The sequence below is a fragment of the Temnothorax americanus genome, unplaced genomic scaffold, assembly GCF_048541705.1.
Source record: "Temnothorax americanus isolate GAGA-0224 unplaced genomic scaffold, ASM4854170v1 Scaffold45, whole genome shotgun sequence".
In the NCBI taxonomy this organism is placed as follows: Eukaryota; Metazoa; Arthropoda; class Insecta; order Hymenoptera; family Formicidae; genus Temnothorax; species Temnothorax americanus.
The window spans coordinates 474,247-490,946 of record NW_027509602.1 but is presented as its reverse complement, the minus strand read 5'-3'; the positions used below and the strand labels follow the sequence as shown (position 1 = coordinate 490,946).

Below are 16,700 nucleotides of genomic sequence, written 5' to 3'. Positions count from 1 at the left end.
CCGAGCGTGACGACGACGGCGGAATAATCGTCGCGTCCCGTTTGGGTTGTTTCTCTCTGTCGGTCGCGCGCGCTCAGCCTCAGCTCAGCTCAGCTGACTCCTGTCGTTTACGGTTTACGCGTCGCGGTCGCGGACGGGTTTACGGTGAGCGGACTAGAGGGGCGCGTGTGCGGTGGTCGCGTCTTCGGCGACATTCGGTGATCGGTGATCGTCGCTGCCGTCGTGTAGGACTCGTAGGGGCTCGCGTCGACCGCGAGAAAGAGAGAGAGAGAGAGAGAGAGAGAGAGAGAGAGAGAGAGAGAGACGGCGCGCGAGGTGAACGGAGAAGGAGCGAGCGTGGAGGTTAGGTCAGCCCCACCGACGTTGACTCGACAGTTTTCCTCGTCGTCGCGCGGAGCGTCGCCGCGACGCTCTAGGGACTTTGGCGCCGACGCACGCTCGCGCGGCCCGTACGACACAGCGGGCTGAACAGCTGATGCACCACCGACACCGGCGAGATGTCAAATATCGTAAGTGCACGCGGCGGCCCCCTTCCCTCCCCCCTGGGGGCCCCGGGCCCGCGTACGACGCGAGCGGAAGCTGCGTCTACCCTTTTCCCCGCCGCTCGCTTCTCGCCGTCGCAACGTGGCCGCGAGTGAAAAATTCCCAGACGCGAGCGATGCGATCGGGGGGCCCCGTTTCCCGAGACCCCCCCTCCCCCCCCTCGTGGCTATACCTGGTCCTTGGGTCCCCTTCGCGTTCGTCTTTCCTGAGAATAATTTCGACGAACATTAGCGAACGAAGCTCGCGACGTCCGCTCTCTCTTATTTTGACGGTTGACTCGTGACTTGACAGTTGCTCGGATGTAATTATGTAACTTTTGCAGAGAGAAATTAAGCTAGGGGCTCTCCCTCGTGCCAGTCTTTGATTGTTATTGTGAAACGTCCGACGTGGAAATTTGTACAGAAGTGACTGGAATATTCTTTTCTGTCGCTTGGTTTTCGAATAGATTTCATTTACACGCGAGTGAAACGAATAGGGCACAAAGTTAGGAGCGTGTGGTCTTCGTGTACAATGCTCAGAAACTGTCTTTGTTGAATAAATATGAGTTTGTCTATTATACACTGCGTTTATTTACTTCCAGATCGTACGTGTGCAGTCTCCAGAGGGTACAAAACGCATAGAAGTGCTACCTTCTGATACAATTTCTCGACTCTACGAGAAGGTATAGATCGCAGGATAGCCTTTGTAAATATATAATTGTGGAACAATTGTCAGTGGGATTTATCTCCGATTGTCTCTTGGTCCTCAGGTCTATGAAGCCTTCGATTTAAATAGTTTTGGATTTAATCTCTGCAAGCAACGAAGTCAAAAGGAGCCACTTACGTCTACTCGAAGTAGAACGGTGTCAGGAATCGGTCTTTCTCATGGAGATATACTTTACCTTGTGCCAGCCAATGGCACCCAACTGTGGAGTGCCCCGTCGACCAGTAGTGCCTCCAATAACACTTCTACAGGTACTGACGATTCATTCGCACACGCGGTAGAACTACGACGCACAGAACATACTTGAAATGATACATAGAATTAAAATTAAAGCATGCTGTTATCCAATATTAAAAATAATAACATAAAATCATCAAGCGCATTCGTTAGGAAATTTTATGTCAAACTAAAAAACGGCATAAAATTTTTATGAGACATACGCCATCTTGTTCGTCAAATGTCAGGTTTCTATATTGTTTTGTGCGATACAGAATCAGGCCCAATGGACGCTGCTAACGGAATTACAAATCGTTCATCTGGTATGCCGCGATCTCTGTCAAGTGTAGTCGAAAATGATATCGATGAGCAATTATGGAAGCTGGACGGCAAGATCCAGCGTAAACGCGATGAAAAACTGTAAGTAATCTAAACGACTCGGGGATAGTGTGCAAGTGAGAAAGAGAAATTTGTTTTTACAGTTGTCGGCATGGAGCGAGAGGATGCTGCGTTCACTGTTCGCCTCTGGAACCTTTTGACGAAATTTACCTGAAGGAACAAAATATCAAGCATCTGTCCTTTCATTCATATCTCAGGAAGCTCACTGCCGGAGTTGATAGGTAATACGTGTGAAATACGTCGTGAAATAATTGTAAACATCATGACAAAATATTCGACTGTATCTCGTATATATAATATATATGTATATATATATATATATATATATATATATATATATATATATATATTTATCGCAGGGGCAAGTTTATACAATTAGACGACATAAGCTGCCGTATAAAGACTGGCTGCAAGGACCATCCGCCGTGGCCGCGAGGAATCTGCAGCAAGTGCCAACCGAACTCAATCACTCTGAACCGCCAGACTTATCGTCACGTGGACAACGTCATGTTCGAAAATGCTAGTTTAGTAGAACGTTTTCTTAATTACTGGCGCAGCACTGGGCACCAACGTATCGGCTATCTGTACGGAAAATACGAAGTACATTCGGATGTTCCGCTAGGAATTAGAGCAGTCGTTGCGGCCATATACGAACCACCGCAGGTACATAGCGCTCGTATACAATCTTCGACGACAAATCTATAAACATACACTATTGGTTAACAAGTATCGAGAGTAACGTTCGCGTTGTTCTGTTTTTTTTCTTGGTCAGGAAAGTACAAAAGACACGATAAGACTTCTGCCGGACGAGAAGGAAGCATTAGTCGAGGAATTAGGCCGGACACTTAATCTGAGGAGAGTCGGATGGATTTTCACTGACCTCATAGCCGACGATATCAAGAAGGGAACGGTAATTTGATACACTTTTATTCCTCATATAATTCATTCTTAATACCGAACTCGTACGTGCGGCGATTAACTTCGTCAGTTTTATTCGACCAGGTCAAACACGTCCGCAATATAGAAAGCCATTTTCTATCCGCTCAAGAATGCATTATGGCTGGGTACTTTCAAAATCGTTACCCAAACCCCTGCCGCTTCTCGCCTAACGGTTATTTCGGCTCAAAATTTGTAACTGTTTGCGTCACAGGTAAGTCAATCTTACAATCTTACTTTTATAACATATGTATCCTTTTTGTTTCGAAGATATTAGGTTGATCAAAAAGCTTGTTTCTCGTGTCATATTAGGACACCGGCCATATAGAAAAAGAAGAACGAATTTTTTAATCAACCTAATAATACAATATAACATTTCCTTCGAATATTACGAAATCTCTGCTACAAACGCCATGCAAAACTAGTTATTGGATACATTCATCATATATATTTTTCTCCGGAATATTACAGGCGATGATAAAAATCAAGTGCACATGGAGGGTTATCAGGTGTCCAATCAATGCATGGCGTTGGTACGAGACGGCTGTTTGGTTCCTACGAAAGACGCACCGGAATTGGGCTACGTGATCGAGTCCACCGACAAACAATACGTTCCGGATGTCTTCTATAAGGTAAGTTCAAACATATCGATTTTATTTTCTATTCGATTACGCTTTCTCGAATCACTTCGATCTAACAATACATGTATATCGAACGAGTGCCTTCGAATTTTTTTCACGTATGTCTATCGCAGCTTAATATTTATTGGAATTTACGCAATTTTGTCGCACAACTTAAGATATAGATATAGGATACGAACAAATTATAATACATGAAAGAATAACTCAAAATCGATCGATTAAAAGTACATTTAAGTTGGGGCAATAAACGTTCACTTCGTACATGTATAATGAAATAATAAAATTCGTTTAAACGATGGTTCTTACGGTGTGATTACCGCGAACCCGAAAAAAAATCACGATCTTTGCGTTTTCAATGATCACCGCAACTCGAGAGCGGGGGAATAAGAGAGAGAAAGAGATAGAGCGGAAGTAAGAAAAAGGAGAGATACGGAGATACCGAGGGAAATAATGGCGAGGTAGAAAGGCGAGGAAAGAACTTGTCCAAGTGCTTACAGCCGCTCAATCGTTTAATCGTACGCGAGGGGCCAGGTAAATCGGTCGGTCATTAGAATCGATATTACAAGCTATGCGTTGTAACCTCATCACGTTCATAAAAATATACGTAGTTTATATATATGCATACGCGCGCGCATAGGTATCTGTATCTGTGTGTGTGGGTGTGTGTGTGTGTGTTATTTGTGTATATGTACGTGTACAGTTGGGCTTAATCTTCACTCGCTTCGATACAATATGTTCTTCTTTTCCTCACGATTGCGTCTACGATTACGTACTAAGAGTTACAATTTGTCGAAGTCTTCCCCGTTCAGCAGCGAAACGAGAGAATTCGTTCATTCATCCATCCGTTCGAACACACAATCATCCAATCTCCCCCACCTCCCAACCCCCTTACGGTCGTCGTGTATACAATATTGTACATGTGCAATCGACAGCAAAAATGCCTTCCGTCGTGAAGAGATTGCGAACTGCTTTAGATCGAACCAGCTTCTCTATCTACGAGTCTCGCTGGACTTTCTCTAGATCTTAGCTAGCCAGCCAGCCAACTTACTGATCTCTCTTCTTTAGAGAAGAGAGAGAGAAAGAGAGAGAGAGAGAGAGAGAGAGAGAGAGAGAGAGAGAGAGAGAGAGAAGCTCGATGTATAAACACAGTTCTCGGGTTCGCTACACTCGACACAGACAGCATTTCCGCTCTTGATCGTACAGGAGCGAGTTATTTATCCCTAAAGACGACACGCGACGTGACGCGTTTTTCGCATCGCGTCAATCATCGCGACGTCGATCGCGAGAGACGCGTTTTCCTTTTTTTTTTTTTTAATCAGCTAATCAACAAGTGTTAAAACTTTCAAGTTCAACATCGAATGAGGCTTTTCTTCGAGAAGGCATATCCGCGACGACGCGAGGGCGTGCAATTTCTGCTTATTAGTGAGTGTGCCTTGCCTTGTACGCGCGTGGAGATATATTCGCACGCACGTGCTGTGTTCGCGTGAGAGGGAAAGATACGCAGCCACTCCCCGCGTACGCGCGCGCGTGTGTGACATTGTATGTAACGATAATAACGCATTTCATTACGAGGATTCAGACGAGTAATTATAACGCAGTTACATTATATCGTAGTATTTTTTCGATATATAGTATCGAGGAATGATTCGTTTAATATATATATATATCCGCACATTTCTTTTTTTATTCTTCCGTTTTCCGATTAGACGACACGAGGCTTACGGTCTACAGTAGTAGTATTTAGGCCTTGCATACATATGCGACGTATTTTGAGATCTAATCTTAAATACAGATATAACCCACGACGGTTCGCTAGTTCGCAAAGAACGAAAAGGGAAACGGGCTCGGGCCGCAAGTATCCGAGCGGCGGTGATCGCAAGATTCTTCTTCGCAAAACGCGCGCGCGCGATGAATATCTCTGTTTTTTTATTTTCTCTTCCCTTTTAGCTCTTTTTCCTCGCACCCCTGGAACGGAACGGAACGATACGATACGATACGCGATCGCCGTGTCCGACGAACCATAAACCTGCCCTCCTACGTGATTAACTATGCCGATATCTCTTCCACCTCTCTCGGCTAAGATATCTAAACGAGACCTGCGTACATGGAATCACGCGATTCACGACTTTTAGCAGCAAGTCGCGAAGGTCGCCAAGAAAAAAAAATAAAATAAAAGGACAAGAGAATCGAAAGAGTCGAATGTTTGCGCTCGTGCGCAGATTTCCATCTCTTTCGTTTCCTTCGCAAATGTGTCTCGCGTACGTGACACACGATTCGGTTGCCTCCGATACAGTTCGCTACACTTAAATTCCCAGATTATTCTACGCGTGCTTTTTTTTCCTTTTATTCGCTATCTACGACTTAAAACATTAGCTGCGCTCGCAGCCGGCCGGAGAACCGTCTGCCGCGATCCGCACGCGGTATTATTTTCTCCATTATATCACGTTCAAACGCGCGACAAACGCGTTCTATGAACTACAACGTCGTAGAAGAGTTAATGCCGATAATAGCCAAAATAAACGTCAGACCTCTCTCTCCCTAAAAAAAAAACAAATATGTCGTATATCAGCTAGAGAAGTCGTATCGATATCACGGTCGATCTCTGAGGTACGTATGTATGTGTGTGTGTGTGTCTCGTGTGTAAATCGATCATCGTCGTTATTGTTAGCAGAATCTCGTATCGATTCCCAGTCAATAGCAAAATATGGATTTTTATCTCTTTCATCTTCTCGCACACGCCCATGTTTTAAAAATAGATTCGACATCTTTAGACGCTATTGTTAATAGTTAATTAAGTTGCATGACTCGTACAGAGCGTTCGAGGATTTCGCGGAGCTAATAAACGTGTCGCAACGATCTCCCCGAGCGGACATACGCGCGGCGGATATAATAGTAACAATAATCGTCACCCGTCGTCGGACAATTACGTGTAACGCGATTTCTTTTTGCACGTTTCTTCTTACGTACAAGTTTCTCCCGCGAAACGCGCGCGAGTCGGGGATACCGTGGCGACTTTCCTTCGGTTATCTAGAGCAGGAAAACGTGTTGTATACGGCATTATATCATATATACGGAGTACATACTCTCATTTCTCGGAGATTTACCCGGCGTTGCAACAAACCGCGCGACAGCGATAGCATAAACGTTACAATTTACCGCATTTCGTGATTTGAATATTCTTGGTAGGCTTGCCGGTCTGGTCGCCGAACGTAGATATCTTCTCCACCAGCTCCAATCCCTCGACTACGTGGCCGAAGATGCCGGTAAAGCCGCGCATCTCCTGCAGTATTATGCGAAATTGCGAGCCGACCATGCCGAGGTTGTCGTGCCGCTTTTGCGTTCGCCTCATGCCCACCGCGCCCCTAACCGCTGGGAACTTGGTATCGTCCGGCATAAAATAACCGTCCTCGAATATGCTGCGTCCACCGCGGCCGTTGTTAAGCTCGAAGTCGCCGGTAATCACGGACTCGCCCTCCCAGCACTGGAATATCGTGCAGCCCTTGTAACCGATTCCGGCCTCCCCCGTCGACAGCACGCTGAAATTCTTCGCCATCTTCGGCGCCGCATCCGGTCGCACCTCGATTACGATACGCCCGTGCGGCGAGCCGTTCACCTCGATGTTGAAATAGTACAGGGGATACGGATTCGCGGGACCTCGCGTCAACGTCGCCGTCATCGCGTTGGACGGCGGTTGCGGGGACGAGTGGACGGTCACTAGACTACCGCCGCCGACGCCGGTACCGATCGCGTCAGACATGAACGTCGATTGTTGCTGTGGATGCATTATGGCATTGGGCGGTGCAGGCGGTACGGGTTTGATGGACGGTGAACCGGGTGGAATGAGGAGCTGCTGGGGAGCTTGGTTGGGTGGCGGCGGTGGACCCTGATGAACGTGAACCGATGGCGCCTGTTGCGGTGGCGGTGGCATCATACTTGAATGGTGGTATTCCATCGAGCCGTTCGGCATGTGCTGCTGCTTGCTGACGATGTGACGCGTGTACAATTGCGACATGCAATAATTCACAAGAAACAAGAGTGGGTTATGCGTGGCTGCGAGATGATTCGACATACGACTACCATTGCCCTGAGAAATGATTGGATCCGTCGCGTGTATGCCCGCCAATGCTTGCTTCAACAAGGCGAAATCAAATACCACTCCGGAATTGCCGATGAGATCATCCAGCTGACACTGCAGCATCATTTCCTGACACTTGGACTGCAATCTTTGTTTTTCGAGAACCAGCTGCGAATGTAGACCGTACACGTCGCCCGGGGTTTCGCTCATCTGCAGGCCAATCTTCGTCTTACCTAGGGTCTCGCGCGCCTCCGTTATCTCGGGAAAATGACCCCAGCCGTTCTGCAGATCCGTTTCTACATGCGTTTTCAATGTCATGCACGCTTCCAGCACCTTCAACAGAAAGTCGCGTTGCTGTCCGGCCAGTCTCTGAATATCCGCCGTCAGTTTACCCACGGTGACTAACTCCTGTTGAACCTGCAAACGTTTTTTTTTTCTCGTCGTTAGCTTTCTCGTTTATCGTAGGATCGGCCCGATCGACAAGATAGTAAAAACTTACATCGGATATGAGCTGTTCTTTGGCATCGGTTTGCGATTTAATCTGATGACCCGGGTGATCCTGCGGGCTTGCGCACGCTCTACAAAGTGCCGTGCAACACGTCGCACACCACAGTGCCAGTGGCATTCCGTGTGTGTGACAGTTCTCGCTCTGCGAAAATATTTAAGCATTATCGATCCGCGAGGAGAAACCGTTCACGCAGTGTAAGCAGATCGGGAACCGAGACTCACGAAGAGCCGAACGATGGGGATACGCACACGAGGAGAAAGCACGTACGTGCCTCGCTAACCGAAGTTCCGAGCGCACACGTACGTGCTTTCTCTTTATGCGCGTATTCCCCACCGCTCGACTGTCTGTGACTCTCGGTCCCCGATCTGGTTATACTGCGTCCACGTGTTTACATGATAAACGAAGGTTCACGAACTGCCAGCAGAAAGTGCCGCAAGTAGAAGACGAAATGCATTTCTCGTAGGGATCTTTTTAAGGGGAAAATCGAAATTATCGCAGACCGCACTTGGGGATAAAACGAGAGTGATGACGCTCTTACAACATCATCCTATTATTGCCGGAATCGTTCCTTCTCGATATGGCTTCGCACGCGCGTGTCGTGTGTCTCGCGGTTACCCCGGTTACCCCGTCCCTCTCGGCAAAAGCTCGCCGTTTACCGTATACGCGCGGTTTCGCAGCGGCCGAATGATCTCTCGTCGTCCAAAAATCCCACGTGACGCAATTTTATTCAGCAGAGATATCTCGATAGCAACGATTGAATTCAAACGAATCGACCATCGCGTAATTTTGCGTCGCAGAAATAATCTACTCCAATGTCGTTTCCATTTTGCTGCATTACTGGCGTCGCAATTTGTTTCATTTTCTCAAAATCAAATACAAATACTTCCCGGATCGTTTCCGAGTAGATAAAGATCGCAACGGGTCACGCTATTATACTCTCCTACGACGATCATCCTACCTAGATCGTTATATTTGAAACAAACTTTATACATTTTGATCTCCGACTTTTCAGTATATTATCGTCGAATGTTTCAAGCAACGCGGAAAATAATATCGGGCTCGTGAAATTCAGGGAAAAGAATCTCGCTCGCGAAGCGTTGGATTAGGGGAGCAATTACCTTTCTCTCCTTGTCAACGAGTTTGTTGGACGTGTTGTTCGGCGTGATTTTGAAACACGACAGATTGTTGGCCAGGGCAAGTAGAGCGGAGTGTGTGGGTAGAGCGTCCGGGCCTTGGTCGCCCAGGTCCGTCTTTTTCCAGCAGTGCGCGCAGAACAGGTCGCGTCCCTTCAGCAAATTGTTCTCGATGCACCGTAGGCAGAAGTAGTGCTTGCAGCTGAGATACTTGGGACACTGCTCCACGTCATTGTACTTCTGCTTGCAGCAACCGCAAAGCGTCAGCTCCTCCAGGTCCGTTAGCACACTCGGATCCAGCATCTGGAAGCGCAATACACACGTACACATCGTGCGTGCGTATCCCACCTTCGCGCCTCGCAAATTTCGTCGCAAAACGTATACGCGCGCGCGAGACGCGAAAACACACACACACACATGTAAAGCCTCTTTTTTTATATATATCTCTCTCTCTCTCTCTCTCTCTCTCCGCCTATATCGCGCGAGGGAACGTTAGAATAAAACTTCCACCGCTAGATCGCGGAATCCAGTCGTCGATCGATATCCAACGTTAGGTTCGAAAGATCGCGATAAGAAACGCCTCGTGCCGTAACTCGTCGTCATCGTATACGAAAATTTCCTTCAAGTCTGCTACTCGCTCCCAGCGGTGTGTATCCACCGTTTCCAACCGTTCACATCCCGCTCAAGTTTACTCCGGCAGAAGAGGAGAGATTTACCTGTTTGAGCAACATCACGCCGCGAATTACGGAAGCGTAGCTTCCCCTGTCGATTACGTGCCCCTGAAACAGATCGCGATGACGTTTAATCGCGCCGAGATGCGGCTTCCGCCTCCAGGACGGAATATCGGGGAAACTTTTTCACACAGATACTCGTGCGGTTCTCGAAACGCGAAGAGTCGCGCACGATTTACGGACGCGAGGTAGGGAAGCTGCCTCCGGCGGCGGAAATCAACGAGCTTCGGGACCGCGCGTCACGCGGGCACTGCCGCGATTCACGCGGAAGAGTAGCCTCGGATATACCTCGCGCGAAGGAAAGAGACTCGTAAAAGGTCACCCGCCGTCAATCGCGTATGTAAACAAAACATTCGGTGTACGCACTTCCCTCGCTGCGCACCGTTCTCCCTCTCTCTCTCTCTCTCTCCGCTCTACGTGCTCCGCTCTGTATTCCCTATATCTCTCACATCGTCGCTTTTTCTCGCGCGGAACGCGAAATCCCTCTCTGAACGTTACTACGATCACTACGTGGTCTCCACGCGCCGACTCGACCGTAGACTCGTCTGCCGTCCCGTCGCCGTGGACTTTCCCGGTTTCAAGAACACGCAGCGCGGCGCGAAACCGCCGCCGCCGCCGCCGCCGCCGTCGTCGTCGTCGTCGTCGTCGTCGTGTCGGCCTATATTCCTTGACCCATATCGCACCTCGTGCGTCATCGAGTCATCGACGTTTTCCCCGTTTAGCGAACGTGCGTCTTCCTCTCGCGTTCTCTCTCTCTCTCTCTCTCTTTGTGTGCGCGCAGGGCACGAACGGCGACGTCGTCGTCTCTCGCGGTATTGTTTACGTCCCTACGTTGTCGGCTGGTCCACTCGTCCGCTTTTTCCCTCTCGCCTCGAGGCTTGAATGCGCGATTCGGAGGAATCGATACGACGCGGCCGCCGCCGCCGCGTCGTCGTCGCACACGTGACGACGGGTAAACACAACTCGTGCCGCGCGAATTCCGATTCGCGTCCGGGATACCTCGAAAGGCGGGAAAGCGCGCGGACCCGACGACTTGAGCTCGCCCGCGATGCCGCTCGCCCTTAACCCTTCCCCCCCGTGCACCCGTCCGTCGTCGCCTCGATCACCTTGACCGTGCCGCCCTGCGGGGAGTGTTTTCGATAAGCGCCGTGTAATGTAAATTACGATACGCATACGCAACACGTGATAACACCCTGGAAAAATCGATTACGGGATCGCTTCTCGTAGCGCCGTTGCGTATCCCGGATAACCGATGGCTGCGACACTTTTATTTCTCGACGTCCAGGCTGGATCTTTACGTAAACGAGACATCTTAATTTCCGTAACCGTCGACGTTCGCTTCATTTTATAGACAAGAATCTAAAAGAAAAGGGGAATGATTCTTTAATTATTCCGAGCAGCGCGCATAACAGTGCAATCGTCGAATTTAGAAACGTTGAATTTAAAGTCAGATTTGTAAGTACTGAGAAAAAAATTTTTTGCATTTCAATATTAGTTATATTTCAGGCCTCGTTCTCTTCGAGGTATACTACACGTTGTAATCTTTTCGAACGAGGCCCTTCATATAATTTCGATCGAACTTCATTTACAGTTAAGTTCGTTTGATCTTCAATTTACATACAACTGTGACTCCGTTTACTAAAATGAAGAAAATTTTCCTCTTTATTGGTACACGTGCATTCACCGAGAAAAAAACATACTAATAATAAGGAAAATTTTCTTCGTTTTAATAAAGTCACAGTTGTATGCAAACTAATATTTACTAAAATGCAAAAAAAATTTTTCTCAGCGTGGCTATCCCGTTCTCTGCTCAATTATCATTCAAGTTTGCTAAGGGAGCGTATAATCAAACGAGTCTCTCGGCAGATTCCACTGACGTTTGAAACGCGCATTCGCGACAGCGAGGTACGGCTCGCGTTGAAAAAACTCGGCGTCGATAATAAACGCTAATTAAATATCACTTCCGGCGAAACGCTTTAACCCGCGAGTGTTAACCTTTGGACGGAACCACCTCGATGCCATCGGATCGAGTCGCTGTCTCTCCAACCGATCATCGTTCGAATCGACCTTATATACTCCGATTTTCTTCCCGTTTAAATATCTCGAGAGATTTACGTAGGGTAATACCGTTCAGTCGCGCCGCTGTCTCTCGACAAAAGTTTTCGGAGCGACGCGAGTCCCTCGCTTCGAGAAGCGCGTTTGTGCAAACACGCGTGGCGCGCGGATGCGTAGGACGTGTAAATAAGAGGACCTATTCGTCGAGGAGAGCAACGATCCGCGCTCTCCGCGGCGAATTGCCGTTCCTCGACGCGACGGTCGGAGGGATTCCTTATTTACGGCGAACCCTGACGATACCGCCGACGATGACGACGACGACGATGCTCCCGCGCCCCGCGCTCGTCGTGGCCCGCGAAAGCGCCGTACCGAAGCGAAAACTTGAGCGAAAGAGGGTTAGGTGGACGGACTCTCGGTATCCGGCGCGGTATCAGCGCGATAGATAAGTCATTATGCAACGAGAGGCCTCGAAGAGGAGCCGTGAGCCGTGAGCCGTCTCGGCGAGCTCGCTCGTCCGCTCGCACGCGCGCGCACGTGCGAGAGAGCGCGCGACGGAGAGAGAGAGTGAGAGTGTGCGAGAGAACGGCACCTCGCGACGGTCCGCGCGCATGCGCCGGAAATCCCGCCAAAACCGTCGCGGCGAGATCGTCGCGGAGCGCGCACGGGGTTCGCCATTCTTTGAGCGCGACGTCGTGCCTCTCTCGCGCGCGCGAAACGCAGGTGGGGAGGGGGCGCGAAGGAAGGCAGGGGGCCGACCGGGGCGGGCGGGGGGAGGAGGGGGCGACGAGTCCTCGGATCGGTGGCGCGGGAGGACGGGCGGACGGGGTGGAGGAGGAGGAGGTTTAACGTATCGAGTGCTGCTCGGCGAGGCACTTCCTCGCGACGTCGCGCGTCGCGTCGCAACCGTCCGTCGTCGCCCGACGTCGCGTGAAAAACTCGACCGGATGTTCTCGCTCGCCCGCTCGCCGGGAGGGGGAGGGGGGGTTTACCTATACGCCGAGAGCTCCCGAGCCCGAGCCAACCGCCGATCGCGAGTCGCGCGCGGCAAGTCCACAAACCCACGCGGATCGAAAAACCGCTCGTATAGAGTGTCGTAGAGACTACTGAGTACTGCGTGTCAGACGCGGATTCCGCGCGCGGGAATGTGCGCGCGCTCCGTCTCGCTTCTTCCCCCCCTCTTCCTCGTGGTTGTGCGCGCGCGCATTTTACGTGAGATACATGCATCTATATATACATATATTATATATAGATACACACACATACACACACACGCGCGCGCGCGCGCGCGTGTGATTTCTCTTTCTCTCTTGGCACACGCACACGCACAGCCGCTCCGACACACGCACGCACACGTCCAGACGCTCCGATTCTCTCTCTTTCTCTCTCGGTCTGTCCGCACAGCAGGTTTCATTGCAAATGCTTCCGTACCGTGTATACGTCTCGCGGAACGTCACCCTGCCGCGGCTATGGAGAGGCTGACCACCGTTGGCACTCCGTCACTCGCGGCGCGTGCCGCGGCGATGCTCACTGCGCGACGTACGCTCCGGGGGCCGTGCGATTCGGCAACTTTGATTTACATCGGGCCTGACGTCGCGCCGCGCGCTGTTCCGCTCGCACCGCGGAACAACAACCACCACCACTACCACTACAAGGAACAACCACCACTACCACTACCGCCGCCGCCGCCGCCGCCGCCGCCGCCGCCGCCGCCGCCGCCGCTGTCGTTGCCGTTCTCGTTTTCGTTGTCGTCGGCCTCGTCGCCACTGCCGCCTCCGCCGCCGCTGTCGTCGTCGTCGTCGCGCGAATCTTTTTCCGCTGAATCGCTTAATGCGGGTTCCCTACTTTATTTCTCTCTTTACCGTAATATATACGTCTACGTATATTCCCTCTCTATCTATACGTGTGCCGTGTGTGTATGTATACTTTTTTGTACTTTTCGCGTTACGTGTTTAATACGTGTTTTTATCGAACGTCGTGAGTGTTTACTGTATGGATGACGTAAAGACGGGCATGCCGGTTAACGCGGGCGCGCGGCTACGGGCCTCGGCTCATACGAACGTTCTGCCACATCATGATGTTTGGTTCACTAAACTAACCACTGGCATGGCGGCGACCGACCGACCAACCGACCGACCGACGCGACGACCGACACACACCGCACCGCGTCGCGCGCTCCGTCGCTTACGCGCTTCTCTCGCTGCCTCTCCCCCTCCCGCCGCCGCCGCCGCCGCGCTCGATTCGGCTCTCCTCGTCTCGTTTCGCCCCTGTCCGTTCCTCTCCCTCCCCTGGTTCCGCATGCGTATGTCCCATACGTCTCTCTGTCGCTAACTAACCTCCCTTCGCCGCCCGGCCGCCGTCGTCGCCGTGATTGCGTCGTGCGTCGCGTCGTCGTCGCGTCGCAACTCCGCTACTCCGCTTCGCTTCGTCCCGGCGGCTCTGCTCTCGTCGCGTGCGTGGCAAATGGCCACGCGACAACTACGTCGCCAATCACGTGCGGCGCCGCGCGACCGGGGCGTCGCCAATCACGTGCGCGCGCCCCTCGCGCCGCGTCATGGCGGACTGTGAACTGATCTTTATGGCGGGAACACGAGTCGTGAAAAGAATTTACGGGTATACTATATGTTTACGCGAGCGTTGATTCTGGAGTAACTCACGACAATTCACTCCGCGTGAGCGAGCGAATTGTAGTGAGTTACTACGGAAGTAACGCTCGCGTAAATATAGTTGGAGGAAAAAGATCGTAGCGCGCGATGATTCACAATTTTCTTAATAAATGACCCGACTTGAAAATCCCATCATTAGAAACGTAGATAATTCAAAGCGTCAAATTGTAATGTACAAATGCGAAGGTAGCCTATTTAATAAAGAACGCGAAAAAGGAATATAGATAGCGTGTAGTTACGTACTTGAAAAAATGGTAGAAATAAGTATGTAAACTTTTTTTGTCCACTGAAATAATAAGCACGGTTTTATACAATGTAAACGTGTACTTTTTTTCTTCAGGAGAAAGATACGTATGGAAACGAGGTGACGAGACTAGCAAGACCTCTGCCAGTAGAATACTTATTGGTAGACGTACCTGCGTCCACTCCGCTTACCCCACAATTTACTTTCTTCACGGAAGACAACGTCACTCCATTTCCAGTTGAAAACAGGTATGCAGACAAATACATTGTTTATGTATAAATGAATATAGTTGTTGAGAGTTATTCGTATTAAATCTTTGTTTCACAGGCAAATCGATGGACAGGTCCAGGAATTCAATTCATTGTGCACCTACATGCAGCAATTTAACAGCGATCAATTTCTGGAGGCGACTTCTGACTTTCACTTGCTCCTCTTCATCGCTACCATGGATATGTATCCAATGAAGGTGCAGCTTCTTGCATTTCTGACCTATGGAATGGCAATATTATGATTTATTACTCAGTTACCCGGGATATTTGTTTACGTTTGTACACTCGTTGTGTCATTTGTCACAATGGAACAATACTTTCCATTCAAGATTTCCTTGTATCGTGCGTGGAAACATTGAAAATTCGAGTCTTTCTTTCATCTAAGAGGCAACTAAGAGGCTTTATCACCAAGCTCTCCAATATTCCAATGATTATCGACAAAAATACTCTGTCTTACAGGACCACATGTTGCCGCTGCTCGAAGCTATTCGCAACAAGGACAAGCAGAAAGCAACGGAGTGGGCCCAGTCGGAGCATTGGGCGACGGTGGAGCAGCTCATATCCGTGACCTCCACGTCGTCGCGTCCGCCGCAAACCTCGTCCTTCGGTAACAGCTCGAGGACGTTGCCTGCCGCGGGCGCGGCCGCGGAGGCCAGCGGCGGGATAGGCGTCGGTACCGAGCCGATCGCGAATCCGCCGCCCGACCAAGCTCTCTGGACCTGTTCCCACTGCACTTTTCTCAATGCCGCGGACTTAGCAGTTTGCGAGATGTGCAATCTGCCAAGGTACTTGTAATAAACTGTCAGAAGCGCTAACGGCGAAATTCAGTGTGCGTTTAAGGGGTGCTGTTTTGGAATCTACTACTTCGCTTCCGCAGGATCTGACGTGTAACGCGTCCTTGCGGATGTAACGATTGTTTTCTACGCATCTTTGGCCTTATTTATGAGTGAATAAAAAAAAAAAAAAAAAGGAAGAAAAGAAACACCACAAAAGTACTTTCCGACTGACGTATTTCCCTCACCCCTATCAGGCTTCTCCCCGTAACATAATTTTTTTTTAAATCCGTAACCAGTTTGCGACGGTTCGGCGGCCTAAATATTAATCCTAGCAGAATGTCTTGTGAAGTTGTGACTTACGAAATGATTTTAACAGATCAGAAATATTTACTATGAATTTTTTATATGTTTACAGAAGAGATGTTGAGGAATATGACGAAGAAATGATGAGGGAATTGTTTTAATAACAGAATCATGAGTTCAGGAGTTCAGTCGAGCCTAACGATGCTACCGATGTTAGAAATTTGCATGAATATTCGGCATTAAACAATTTATAGATCTTATGTACATCATATATATATTTTTTTTTCATGATTAATATTCAACTATTATTCCTTAGTATCAGACACACGTAATGTCTTGCGAGATAACTTGCAAAGAAATGGTTATCGCAAATGAAATGTAAGGGTATATAATTGACCGATAAAAGGGAACTAGAGACATGTAGGCTCTTCAAACGTTATATATATATCCGCTGTTTACTTAAATATCGTATTCAAAATAAAGTTTTCTCTTATCGTTAATAATAA

General features: G+C 49.2%; 2 protein-coding genes across 10 annotated transcripts in view; one reads left to right on the top strand and one right to left on the bottom strand.

The window, feature by feature from the left end:
* Npl4 (nuclear protein localization 4) overlaps positions 1–16,700 on the top strand; it is an 18,105-nt gene extending 1,405 nt beyond the window's left edge. Inside the window, exons 1-13 of one of the 2 annotated variants that reach the window (XM_077416736.1) lie at positions 232–509; positions 1,124–1,204; positions 1,292–1,496; positions 1,737–1,881; positions 1,944–2,081; positions 2,220–2,523; positions 2,633–2,770; positions 2,863–3,010; positions 3,268–3,428; positions 14,943–15,094; positions 15,174–15,312; positions 15,575–15,900; positions 16,307–16,700. In XM_077416736.1, the coding sequence (XP_077272862.1) occupies positions 498–509; positions 1,124–1,204; positions 1,292–1,496; positions 1,737–1,881; positions 1,944–2,081; positions 2,220–2,523; positions 2,633–2,770; positions 2,863–3,010; positions 3,268–3,428; positions 14,943–15,094; positions 15,174–15,312; positions 15,575–15,900; positions 16,307–16,355 (1,998 nt within the window). In that variant the 5' untranslated portion in view covers positions 232–497 and the 3' untranslated portion in view covers positions 16,356–16,700. Of the gene's footprint in view, positions 1–231; positions 510–1,123; positions 1,205–1,291; positions 1,497–1,736; positions 1,882–1,943; positions 2,082–2,219; positions 2,524–2,632; positions 2,771–2,862; positions 3,011–3,267; positions 3,429–14,942; positions 15,095–15,173; positions 15,313–15,574; positions 15,901–16,306 lie in introns of those variants that run through there. The other variant, XM_077416735.1, reaches the window with a different exon arrangement.
* On the bottom strand, positions 2,771–14,549 carry LOC143903276 (uncharacterized). Of its 8 annotated transcripts, none has more exons than XM_077416741.1 (5): positions 13,368–14,265; positions 9,870–9,932; positions 9,139–9,456; positions 8,012–8,161; positions 2,771–7,929 (listed from the first exon to the last, which is right to left on the bottom strand). In XM_077416741.1, the coding sequence occupies exons 2-5, from the start codon at positions 9,882–9,884 to the stop codon at positions 6,583–6,585; spliced, it is 1,830 nt and encodes a 609-aa protein (XP_077272867.1). In that variant the 5' UTR covers positions 9,885–9,932; positions 13,368–14,265; the 3' UTR covers positions 2,771–6,582. The 8 variants fall into 8 exon arrangements, with proteins under 8 accessions (XP_077272867.1, XP_077272866.1, XP_077272865.1 ...); XM_077416740.1 differs by lacking the exon at positions 13,368–14,265 and adding an exon at positions 12,929–13,125; XM_077416739.1 differs by lacking the exon at positions 13,368–14,265 and adding an exon at positions 10,568–12,615.